The sequence below is a fragment of the Neopsephotus bourkii genome, unplaced genomic scaffold (genome assembly GCF_033783945.1).
Source record: "Neopsephotus bourkii isolate Nb327-2 ecotype Australia unplaced genomic scaffold, CSIRO-AGI_Nbou_v1 NB_591, whole genome shotgun sequence".
NCBI lineage: Eukaryota > Metazoa > Chordata > Aves > Psittaciformes > Psittacidae > Neopsephotus > Neopsephotus bourkii.
In genome coordinates, this window is record NW_026901092.1 from 3,892 (window position 1) to 16,313 (window position 12,422).

Consider the following 12,422-nt stretch of genomic DNA (forward strand, 5'->3'; position numbering starts at 1 on the left):
GTAATATCTGGCTGGTACCACTGACAGCATCAGTTTATAGGCACCTATCAGTGACAGCTCACCTGCCTGTGAGCTGTCACATAACTGTGATATTAAAAAAAAAAAGGGGGTGCATGGGGGCTGCCTGCACACACTGAGCTGGGGACAGGGAAGGACTTGGGAATAAGCAAGTATTGCTAGCTTAAGTCTTTGGATAAAAGCTGAAAGCCCTGGGCTGTTAAAACATATACCAGAACATAGCAGTTAGAAGTAATCTTTCTGCTTGAGTGGTTTTAAGTGCTTTGGATAGTGCTGCTGTAAGATTTTTCTTTGAGCAATCGAAGAGGATTTGCTAACTTCTCTTTTCTGCTTTGAATTTACTGCAGGAGATGGTGACAGGAGTCAGTCATTACTTTTTTTGCTTGTTTTACCACTGTGTTCCTTGCCATCTGTAAATGGTGAGATAGAGGGTGAGGTGATGGCAATGTTTGACAGCCAGTTCAAGGCCACTTCAAAGTGGTTCAGCACAAGAAGGAAGGCTGGTGATGTTAAATAAGCCCCCTAAGCAGAGGGAATGACATCTCTGGAGTAGTTAGATATGGATGATTTTGAGGGGAACTCACTGAGGATGGTATTGGCCATGGGTGTGAAGAAGTTGCATTTGCAGTTGTCCTGAGGATACCCTGAGAGAAGGCAGCAGCCGGAAAACAGGCAAGGAAGAAAGGCCCTCGCTCTTCCATGGGAGGGACCCCTGAGCCGTTGAAAACTAGCATATAAAAATAAAACCACCACCCCTTAAAAAAAACCCATACAGAAGTGGACTATAGAAGTTGATCTAATGTCTTTACTTAATTTTTAAGTTCTGTATTAAAAATTAATACATTAAACTCTTATAAAAGTAAGGCACATGCAAAACATATTGTGCAACTTCTGACTTTCAACTCCCTTCTAAACTAACAAGCATTATTGTAATTTGGCGTTTCTAAAGAGTCATGTTTTTCCCATGCAGGATATGTGAAAGAAGGTTAAGTCAAGTCAAGTTTGACATTGCACCACATAAATCTAGATTCTGTGCTTTCTGTACGACAGTAAGCAGAGATGGACATATCATACAGGAATACAAAATAAAAAACTCAAGTACAGATTTTGGTGATGGCCAACATACATACATACAAAATTTAAGAAGGTGAAGTTATATCCATTATAGTACATCAATAATCTTATTCAGTATGTGATGATTTGGCAACTCCAGTCTGTGTAACACCAGTGTGCAGTTCCTGGTTAGCAGTGTCATACGATGCTGAAGACCATAGAAAGATATTGTTCGTAGGACACCTGAATCCAGCCATCTTGGTCGGTGTCGTATCGGCGGAACACATCCGTCAGCCTCTGAAGAGGAGGGAAAAAAACATACATTTTTGTACATCAGGACAAGTACTCCCCTTGCCATTTGGGTAGCACTTTCTGTCCATCCATCCCCTCTTTAGACACCTGACAATCCCATGCAGCAGATCAGATTCTAAAACTGCCCTATGCTCCAGTACCTACATATCTATGCACTTTATTATAGAGACCAGACAACTTTGTGTAACTGGCTTTGAGGTGGGGGAGAAACAATGCACAATTCTCACGAGGCATCTGAGAATCACCCGGAGGCAAATCTAACAAGTGCCTTCTCCATTTCTTATACATGCTCTGTGTGTCATTAGTGTCCAAGCTGTTACTGTATAACCCAGAGATGCCAGGCAATACAGACAGTGGCTAAACCAACTGCCAGCATGGTTTCACTAACACCAGCTGAATGACACCCTATTTCAAAGCTCTCTTTATCAGAGTTTAAGTTTATAATAAAATACAACTGGCTTATATTACAAATGAATATAAAGGCAATTGATGTTTCTACAGACTTAATGGTTATAGACATAAGGCTAAAAGGAGAACAAGAAGACACCTGTGCAGAAATAATGGACATACTTCCACAGAGCCCTGCTTTTTCTTCGTCGCATATTGAAAGGTATCTTAAGGCAGTGTTGCAAAGCTGGCCGGTCTAACAACAGCAACTTTTTTCCTATCCTACAAAAACTGGGCTTGTCCATTGCTACAGTTTCCCAGATTTCCCCCAGTCTTTTCAGAAAGTCAGATACAGCGGAGAGAAACCTTTAGCAATGAAGTGAGGAATCATCCAGTGCCTGACTGTCAAACAAAACAGTACACCTGTGTTACCTCTCTCTTCCCCACATACTTTCTGTTACTGAAAGGTTTTTTGTTTGAAATGTCTTTTACTACCATTGCCCCTGGAGGAAAAGCAGTGACAAAAGACTGAATAATTCAGCTGCTCGGGCAGATTGCTTTTAGTCAGACCCTTAAGCGGAGATATAAAAAACCCTCACAATTCACACAATGAGAATTATGGGCACCACAGGCCATGGAGCACTTCAGTTTTCATACATTAAAGGTCCAGAGGAATTGTGTGTGCTCAACTACTGGAAACAGTAGTTAAGTGTTTTCCTTTTTTAGGCCACTGCTACTAGTTTACAGTTCTCCCCATTGTATCAAATTTACATGTGATGCTAATGGATAACTAATGAAGACCAGTAAATGATGATGTTTCTAGCACCTCTCATACACTTTCTTCAGATGGTTTACTCTAAGTGAAAGCAACTTTTAGATGCTAAAGTGAGAACCATAAAAGCTTAAGAAAAGATGGGTTTGTTTTTTTGGCTTTGTTTTTTTTCAATTGACATAAACATACATCACCTTTCTTACCTGTAAAACAACACAGCACTGAATAAAGTCATCAAAAGCAACTTGTCCTCTTCCTTGTCTGTCGAATTTCCGAATAAGGATATCATAGAACTGGTCAGACAGTCGGTAACCTTGGAAAAAGAGGCGGCTTTAGAAAGTTTCAGTTACCACAATCCTAGAACAAAAACTAGTGTGTAGCACACTTGTCTCACAAACCCAGGAACCTGTAAGGAGCTACAAGGGATACCATTTTTTTCTGAATGTGTTAAATTGAGATGGATACAATAAAACCTGTGCTTAGTAATAGCTGCACACAGAGTCATAGTAAACATAATTACAGTGACAATTCAGTTGAGGGAATGGTTATGGGGCTGCAGCTCAACATTTTATAAGCGAAGACTACCATAACATAGACAGCTGGCATCGTTTTAATCACAGAATCGACTAGGTTGGAAAAGACATCAAGTGCAACCATTACACCAGGACTGCCAGGTCCACCACTAAACCATGTCATGAAGGCTCATCCACGTGGTTTTTGAATACTTCCAGGGACGCTGATTCCACCACTTCCCATCACTTCCCCCAGCAGCCTCTTCCAGTGCCTGATCACCCTCTCTGTAAAGACATCTTTCCTACTGTCCAGTCTAAACTTCCCCTGCCACAAGCTTGAGGCTGTTACCTCTTGTTCCAAGAAGCAACAAGCTACACTGCGTACTGAATAATTTCATTTACCTGAAGTATTTGGCAACACTCTTGGAGCAGCTACAGAGGAGACCGAAACTGGATGTGTCAGTACATGTGTGGAATGTTTTCTGGGTTTGTTTTCATTAAAGGAAATAGCTTAAACCCAGAAAGTGCTCGTGGCACAGACATCTTTAGAAGGTACCATACAGCTAAAAAGATAACTGCATTTCTCCTGCCTCGTTTGGAGTTGCATTTGCCAGAGCAGTACAGCCCTAACAATAAGCAGCTCATTTGATGCCATAACCCAACCATAAAAAACATAATTACAAATGAATTACCAAAACCTGTTAGCGCTTGCTTCAGCTCATTTTTGTCAATCATTCCAGAATTGTCTCTGTCATATGTTCGAAAGACATTCTGCCAGTCTGTGATGTACTTCCAGACTCCTGTGAATTCATTGAAGTTCACACCACCTTTGTTTTCTCTGTCAAACATGCCTGAAATAAAAAACACACATAAACCAGTAAGAACTGCTAGTATTTGAAGGCGGCAGCAGCAAGAGCGCTGTGTGGAATGGGCTGAAGACAAAGTAAATTGCTAAAATACAAGCGGTATTTTGGGAACTTCTGACAAAAAGAGCAAGTGGTCACCCACTGGAGGAGAAAAAGATCGAGCAAGATAAAAAAGGACCAGGAGGAATCACAGAATGTTTTATTTTTCCTGGGGTTTCATTTCCAGTTTGAGAATATTTAGAGCTTGATTGATCATCCAGTGACAAAAAGGGCAAAGGGTGGGTTCTTTTCTGAGGCACATGAACAAGTCCAAGTCAACTGACTGCCAGGAGTGCTGGATAGTCATCTATGTTTGACTTACTGATACTGTCATCTTTGTATGTAATGACATATATATGTGATGACATACATGCTTTTGCATGTCACACAGTGGTGGAACTCAGATTGATGCTGAATAATTACTAAAACCAAAGCAAAATGTTCAGTCCTTGGATTTATGAACTGTATGACAGAAAAGATCTCTTGTGCTTGTATTTTTATCCTTCTACCACCATCATCTCCTACACTACTGGCAATTATTTTAGGACACTAAAGAATTCAAACATTGTAAAGGGTCTTTTTGGAGCAAAACATCAGATTCAAGTGTAAAACAGGAGAAACTACTTACAGAAACAAGCTATATAATATCCTGCTAGAGTATTTAAGCTGTCAATTTCCCCTGTGCATAAATTACATTTACTATCTATTCAATTGTACAGTAACATTTTCTCAGGCTACTTCCACAAGTGCACATGTGTGGATGCAAAGGGCATTCCGGTATTATTCCAAAGGGAAAATACTTAGCTTACTACTGCTGGGCTGTCTGGATACAAAAAAAAAAGCACAAACCAGTGCAATAACTGACAGCATTTTCAATGTTCTGAAACATCTGAAACATCACAAAGCACTGTCTTGACTATTTCACATCACACAGCCACACTCACCAAGAATTGACCTGACTGTTGCTGGATTAAATGGAGTCCATGTGCCTGAAACAGAAAGAATCACTTTAGTGCCTCAATACTGAGTAACACCTAAACAAAAAAATGCAACCAACAAACCAGACAAAAAAATCAAGTAAGAACTTAAAACCCAGTGAATTCAGAGCTAGATGACACAGAGCTAGCATATTATATACATAGTAAGGCTGCTTTGAAGTAATTATGTTCCTGACTGTTCAGAGGTGACCAATGCTTTATAGATACTACACAGGAAGCAACATTTTTCAGGCTGCATCAAACCCTGCCCCCAAAAAACCTCAAGAACTAAGGAGTTTTTTTCATCCCAGGCAGTCAGGAGTTACTGGATAAAAGGCAAGATCAAAACTGAAGTCTCACTTTTTCTACTGATGGGAACAGAAGAACCTTCAAGTTACAATTCAGACAAGGTCTCATATCTATTCCTAAGTAAAAAACAATCTGCTTATTCCCTATTTTACAGGTGGATTACCCCAGGACATTAGTTTCTGACAGAAGTGAAAAGGCTCCTAACATGGCACAACCACACAGTGCAATTTGGAGTTGAGTTTAGTATAAATCCCACCTCCACTGCTAAATCAAGGAGGTGCTAGTTTAAGTTAGTATTTTCAGACCAAGAAACACTGCTGCTTGAAAGGGCCTTTGTACGTCTCTGAATACGCAGAGGCTAGTCACTTAGGAATAGTTTTCCCTTGGGTGGGAGAATTAAGCTTTAAATTCAGAGAAATCCTGTGTCTCGTATAGAATTTCACCATCAATTCTCCAGAGCCTGTGAAGGAACCAGGAAGATCAAGGAGCATATATTTAATTAACTGTGTTTGAGTGTGGGGACCACAAAGAAAGCAGACGACCAGGGGTACTGTAGAGCCATATGCAGCAATGCAGTTAGCTGACCACAGCTGCCTAACAGAAAGGCTGTGCTGGTATTAAGCAGGCTGCTTTGCTGCATTGTTTTGCTGCAGTGGTGTAAGTAGTGCTCATGGCAGCACTGAGTTTTGTCTATAGAAGGGAAATGGTATCTGTGTAAGTATGCAGATAAAGCAACAGGGAAAACCCCCATGCTGTAGGCAGGTCATAGAACTATTTGCACATAAACAGAAACATAAGCAGAGAAAGAGTATAAAGGGCTCTGAAAATGCTTAAGCAGTATTTTAGACAGATAACGTCAGTACCTTAAGAGTCGTATGTCTCCTGACAAAACAAATAATGGAATCATTAATAGGGTGCCAGCATTTAACTCTGAACAGAAGAGAGGAAAAAGTGAAAACAGAGCTGGAAAGTTAACCTATTTTGTGTTTCATTTTTTAAAAGACTCACAGAGTGAAATCAGAGCAACTCCAGTGCTGAAGAACTGTGCTGATTCCAGCCTGTTCCAATAACCAGTGAAATACGGTTCCCTCACCTGACTCTGCTATTAACTTTACATGGCAGTGCAGAAGAAAACAAGGATGCACATGAGTTTATTGTGCAAACAACTATAGAAAGCGATGATCTCCCTCACAGGTAAGTATACTGTACTTGAATAAACTTGACATGTCTAGTGTGAGGCGTCCCTGCCCTTGGCAGGGTGGTTGGAACTACGTGATCTTAAGGTCATTTCCAACCCAAACCATTCTGTGATTCTGTGTTGAAAAGCTGAATGTCAAAAACACATTGAACTTAAAATTTTTTAATGATGAGCACTATGCAGACTTTTAAAAATGCTTTAGAAATAAACATGTAACATTCTTTTAGCCCATGTTAGATTGCAGGTCATCCACTGGAGGGAATATTTTGAAAAGAATATAGTGAATGGTCAGTAACTTTGGTGTACAAGATCTAGAATTGCTCAGAAGGAAGGAAGCTTACAGTTCACATATTTTGTCTAACAGTGAATTCACTTGGTGGGGATTCTTCTCAACTGCAAAGCACTGAAACTACTAATCTACACTGTAAATAACGAAAGAAAAGAGTTCAGATAGTCATCACTCCCTATTCAATCAGGTGAAGTTTAAACTGGTAGTTAAAGCCAGGTTCCCACAGGTATGAACAGCACTGTGATCTTAAATGAAAACAGTGACTTCATCTGTTTAATGTAGCTTTCATAGAGTCATAGAATAGTTAGGGTTAAAAAGGACCTTAAGATCATCAAGTTCCAAGCCCCTGTCATGGGCAGGGACACCTCACACTAAACCATACCACCCAAGGCCTTGTCCAACCTGGCTTTGAACACTGCCAGGGATGGAGCATTCACAACCTTTCTGGGCAACCCATTCCAGTGCCTCAGCACCGTAACAGGAAAGAATTTCCTCCTTATATCCAATCTAAACTTCCCCTGTTTAAGTTTTAACCCATTACCCCTTGTCCTATCACTACAGTCCCTAATGAAGAGTCCCTCCCCAGCATCCCTATATTCCCCCTTCAGATACTGGAAGGCTGCTATGAGATCTCCACGCAGCCTTCTCCAGGCTGAACAGCCCCTATTTTCTCAGCCTATCTTCATATGGGAGGTGCTCCAGTCCCCTGATAATTATCATGGCCCTCCTCTGGACTTGTTCCAACAGTTCCATGTCCTTTTTATGTTGAGGACACCAGAACTGCACACAATACTCCAGATGAGGTCTCACGAGAGCAAAGGGGCAGGATCACCTCCTTCCACCCCACCTGCTGGTCACGCTCCTTTTGATGCAGCCCAGGATACGGTTGGCTTTCTGGGCTGCAAGCGCACACTGAAGCCGGCTCATGTTCATTTTCTCATTGACAGCACCCCCAAGTCCTTCTCCGCAGGGCTGCTCCGAATCTCTTCTCTGCCCAGCCTGTAGCTGTGCCTGGGATTCCTTCAACCCAGGTGTAGGACCTTGTACTTGGCATGGTTAAACTTCATGAGTTCACTGAAGTTTTTACTCAGAACAGTATTTTACTTATTGCATCAGGTCTGGCAGCTATAATATATTGCTTTTCATTTATCAGATGACTTATTACACAAATATTATAGTACAAGACCACCATTTTACTGAAGGGAGCCATCCAGATTTATTTCTAGTCAGGTGGTTACTGACAAAAAGGAGCCTTTCAGCCTGTGTGCACTGCAGCTCACAGCATCAGCTTAAACCCTTCTCAGTCACAAAGCACAGGAAGGCTGAAGGAATTAAACCTTGGGAGAAGGGAACTTGACACAGACTTAAAGGTACACAAACAGCTTCAGTTTGCACTTTTTTCAGGTTTCTAAGTGGAAAAAACCCAACCCACAAAGTACAACCCAACCCACCCTAAGTCACCAGAGGAAAGTCAAAATAGGCTACTGGAAATTCTTTCTGCTTTTTATTTTGCTTCCACGCATTATTTAACCAAACCCTCGTTACCCTTTAAGGGAACTGACAATACAGGATCTAGAGTGAATCTTTCTGCTTTGTTAGGGAAAAAAACAAAACATGCCTCATTTTTTTGGAAAAAAAAAAGTAATTAAAAACTACCATCTCCAATTCCTGCACCGTACTGTTTGTAAAGATTTTATGTGCAGTGAAAGGCTGGTTGTAAACAGCTGATCTTTGTCCAGGTTAAACGCTGATCCTGGTTAAAAAACCAAAGGTTCAGTAGTGATGAGCGAGGAATCTATAAATGACCATTTATGTTTTCTAGGAAACAGAGCTGGAAAAAAAGAGGTGTGCATGCCTTCATTCCTCAGCACATAAATCAGTGATGTTTACAGTAGGTACTCAGTTTATAATGCATTGTACTAACATGCACCAAACCCAGAAAACTTCCCTTGAAATAAAAACAAAAACCAAAACAGGAACGAGAAAAAATCCAGTAAGATAAAATAAGATCACGAGGATTGTCCATTTTTTAACTCCTCTTCAACCTTTTGCTGTAGGTTAAATAGTTAAATATTATACTATAATATCCATACTAGTTCAATAGTATAGTAATGATATTAAATAAAGTTAGATAGTATTAATCAGCAATGGGGACACCTTTCATCTCCCCCAGTCAAATAAATATGGCATAAAGTAAATAGACTCACTTGAAAACTAACATTAAGTTTACAATGAACTACCTCACTACTCACTTACAGACTCACCGTTAGATAATGCCTGCTGGAGTTCATTGTCAGATATTATTCCACTCCTGTCTTTATCAACCCTGGGGGAAAAAAAACATATCGGTAAGTTTTAAATGGCTGAAATGAACAGAAGACTTCAACATTCTGGTTCTTACTCACCAGATAAATTAATCTTTTCCTGAAAAGTCACTAACGGCATTGTACTTGGTAAACCATTCACTGTAACTGCAAGCTAAAAGCTTCGTTCAGACTGATGAGACATTCTGGAGTCTGCTAAGTATATTTATTTATTTTAAAGAGAACTGCAGAGCACATCACGCTGGGTAAATCCACATAATGCCTGGCTCCCAGATTGGAGGCCCAGGTTTGACACCCAGTTTCTCTCAGTAAGATGTTGGCAATGGAGAGAAAGCCACTAATGTAACTAGTGCAAAGTACTTAAAGAATCAATTGCAGAGCCTCATCCCATTTCTGTGGGATTCACAAAGTGAAAAAGCACAGGTCCCATTCAGCTACCACAGTCTATTGTCTTAGAAAAGAGAGTTCTAATCTAGAACTCATAAACTTAGTGATTTCTGCCCAAATAAAGCAGGATCATGCCTTCTTTAGAAGAATATCTGAAAGTGGTGGGGACTTCCCCCCATTTTATACACGGACCATCCTCTTGACACTGACAGTTTTCCCCTCAGTTACCACTATTCCAAAGCAGAGTCCTGCTCAGCTGATCCCTCTGCTGAAGCTGTTTTTCCCTTTAGTCCTTGTTGTCCTTCTTTAAACCCTTTCAGTTCACTCTGTGAGATTCCTTCCTCATCTCAAAACGGCATATAACATTCAAATTGCAAGCAGAAGTTGCATAAATGGTAACACATAAAGATATTCCCCTTTTTCATTCTCAATCTCTTTTCTAGATAATCCAAACATTTTTCTACCTTTTGAGCTGCTACTAAGTGCTAAGCTGGTATTTTCATAAATAAGTGGGTCTATGACCCACTTATCTTGCTCCTGAGGCATAAAGCACACTGATTTTATATGCAAAATCATGCAAAATTAAAGCGGCTCTTCCTCATGGACATCAGGTGTATCCTCTGGGTTTTAACTGGCCGCCGTACAGTGATCGTGATTTGGCTGTGACAGGGTGGTGCGATCCACTCATACACAGGACTGTAAGGTCAAGTCGTTCAGGACTGTTAACTTGAAGCCTTCACAGCTGTCACTTACTGCAGGAATCAGTCAGTACGAACGATTCAGCTGAAGCAACCTTCATCTGGCCATTCACCCTCTTTTCCCCCAGTTGCTCCTGAACATACTGAATAAAGATCCCCAAATGGCTCTGTCCATCAGTGTGGCAGATGACCACACACACTTTTCAGCCAGTGTCATTTGTGTTTCAGTGTTTCAGTGAAGACAAGTCAGTGGAATGTAGCAGGTTAAACACAGGAAACACACGAACTTCATCTCAAGGTTTCAAAGTCATGAGGGGAATAAACTGATTTATGTTATTTATGTCATTTATCCATGCTATAACCCACCCTTTCATTCCACATATACTGGATTTTTTTAAAGGCCTTTGATACTTCCATATGTTGAGAGTTTCTAGGAAATTATTGTATGAACTACACCAGTTCTAGACGTCACATCCATACTCAATCCTTAGCAAACGCAGTACAGGAATGGACAGTAGTCTGCCAGAAAGGGATACGTTCAACAAAAGCCATGCAACATTCCTGACTACCTATGTTATGTTTAATGGTTTCTACTGGTTTGCCTGGTGCAGAAGTCAGCCTGTGGAGGTTTCTTTCTGAATCCTTTAGAAACAGCACCATGCATGCTTCCTCTAAGTTTCCAGATGAAGTGGTTTTAGGGAAGGCTGGGTAGGTAAGCGGCCACATTCCTGAGTCATTCCTGAGTAACTAAGCAAATATTAGCCAGTTTTAGCAACATACTACTGTTTGTCTACTCCTTAACCTCTTCTTGCTGTCACTTGAGTCAAGATACATTCTCTGACACAGCTCCCATGAAAATGGATCCAACACAGGAACCTGCCCCGTCTCCTTGACGTGACACAATTGTGAAGAACATCTTTACTGCCACAGTCTTGGCAGTGTATTTCTTACCACAGGCCTGCTCACTCCCCTGCAGGTTCCTACTCCACACGTATTCCAGAGAATATCTGCTAGTAGCTTTGCAGTTTTTCCATTAAGCATTTACCAGATTCCTTTTCACAAGCCTTCCCGTGCTGCTGCATGGATCCTTCAGGCTTTATAACCCTTTCCGGGTTCTCAGGTCAAAAATCACTTCAGCGATTTCAAGGTTACACCCTCTCACTTCCAATAATCCCCCTTCCCTTGCTCTAAAATACAGCCATACTTATTCCTCCTCAAGCCCTTCTTAACGCACCCCAATACAGGGATACAACCGCTACGCTTACCCGCCCCGCAAGGCCTCGAGGGAGCCAAACCCCGCCGTGGATGCCCAGGGCCGGTGACAGCCTTCCCGTACCAGGTGGCCGTTTCCGGGCACCTCCCAACGCCCCGTCTCACCTCAGGCAGCGGCGGCCCCGGGAAGGCCCGGCTCGCCCTGTAGCTGCCCGGGAATGACGAGAGTGGCGGCGGCCGCCTCAGAGCAGCGGGAAAGGGGTGCCAGGGCCCGGCACCCCAAGGAACCCCCCTCAGTCCCCTCCCCGCAGCCGCCAGGACGGTACCCCCAGGGTCTCAGCGACCTCACCTCTGGAAGACGTTCCACAGGAAGGAGGGGTCGGGCAGCGCGGCCCCGGCGCCGCCGTTGGGTCTGTGGTGATAGCCCGCCGCCATGGCCGCGCCGCCGCCACCGGGCAGCTCCCGCCTCGGTCCCTCCCCGCGCTTCCGGCATGGGCCGCGTGATGCGGCGCCGCCGCTGACGTCATCAGCCGGGAGGGAGCACGGACCCCGCCCCGGGGAATCCCGAGACGAGCCGTTGCCACGGCGACGCGGAGCGCCCTTGGCGTTACCGGCCCCGGTGCTGGATATCCCTATTTCCCGCTGGGAATGAGCCTCCAGGCAGAGGGACAGCCCCTTGGGATGCCTGACAGAGGGCGGGAAGCGGCTGCAGGCTTGAGCTCCGGCGGAGCGGGGCACAGGGGCCCGCGCCCGCAAGTTAATGGCTCTTCCACGGAAGCCCTCGCCGCTGTGAAGGGATCTGCGAGGCGCAGAGCCGCCCCTAGGACCGCTCAGGGAGAGTGGTGTGTGCCAGAGGGGAAACAGTGCAAGTCTGACACCCAAGAGATAAGATACAGGGTTACTGCTGGGGAGGGGGTAGAGGGAGAAACAAAGCCCCATACATAAACTGATGCCCTCAGACAAACCGAAGATGAAAATGCACATAAAAATCTTCGGTACAGGACTGGAAAGTACAAACCAGATTAGTTACTATCACCTCCACCATTCCTAACTGAGGGCTGAGCACAAC

The 12,422-nt window shown here is 43.0% G+C and overlaps 1 protein-coding gene across 3 annotated transcripts; it reads right to left on the reverse strand.

Moving 5' to 3' along the window:
- Window positions 1-809: 809 nt before the first annotated feature.
- Window positions 810-11,872, reverse strand: PDCD6 (programmed cell death 6). Of its 3 annotated transcripts, none has more exons than XM_061351443.1 (6): window positions 11,703-11,872; window positions 8,997-9,058; window positions 4,904-4,948; window positions 3,753-3,905; window positions 2,746-2,855; window positions 810-1,368 (listed from the first exon to the last, which is right to left on the reverse strand). In XM_061351443.1, exons 1-6 carry the CDS (start codon window positions 11,786-11,788, stop codon window positions 1,270-1,272), a joined length of 555 nt encoding a protein of 184 aa, XP_061207427.1. In that variant the 5' UTR covers window positions 11,789-11,872; the 3' UTR covers window positions 810-1,269. The 3 variants fall into 3 exon arrangements, with proteins under 3 accessions (XP_061207427.1, XP_061207426.1, XP_061207428.1); XM_061351442.1 differs by having other exon boundaries at window positions 3,747-3,905; window positions 11,703-11,866; XM_061351444.1 differs by lacking the exon at window positions 11,703-11,872 and adding an exon at window positions 8,389-8,485 and having other exon boundaries at window positions 3,747-3,905; window positions 8,997-9,043.
- Between the last annotated feature and the right edge of the window lie 550 nt (window positions 11,873-12,422).

Excerpts from the sequence above, each read along its gene's own strand:
- PDCD6 (XM_061351442.1), bottom strand. The coding sequence starts at position 11,788 with ATGGCGGCGGGCTATCACCACAGACCCAACGGCGGCGCCGGGGCCGCG. Across the intron at positions 4,949-8,996 it reads CCAGCAGGCATTATCTAACG|GCACATGGACTCCATTTAAT; the intron begins GTGAGTCTGTAA and ends TTTCTGTTTCAG. Across the intron at positions 3,906-4,903 it reads AACAGTCAGGTCAATTCTTG|GCATGTTTGACAGAGAAAAC; the intron begins GTGAGTGTGGCT and ends TTTTTATTTCAG.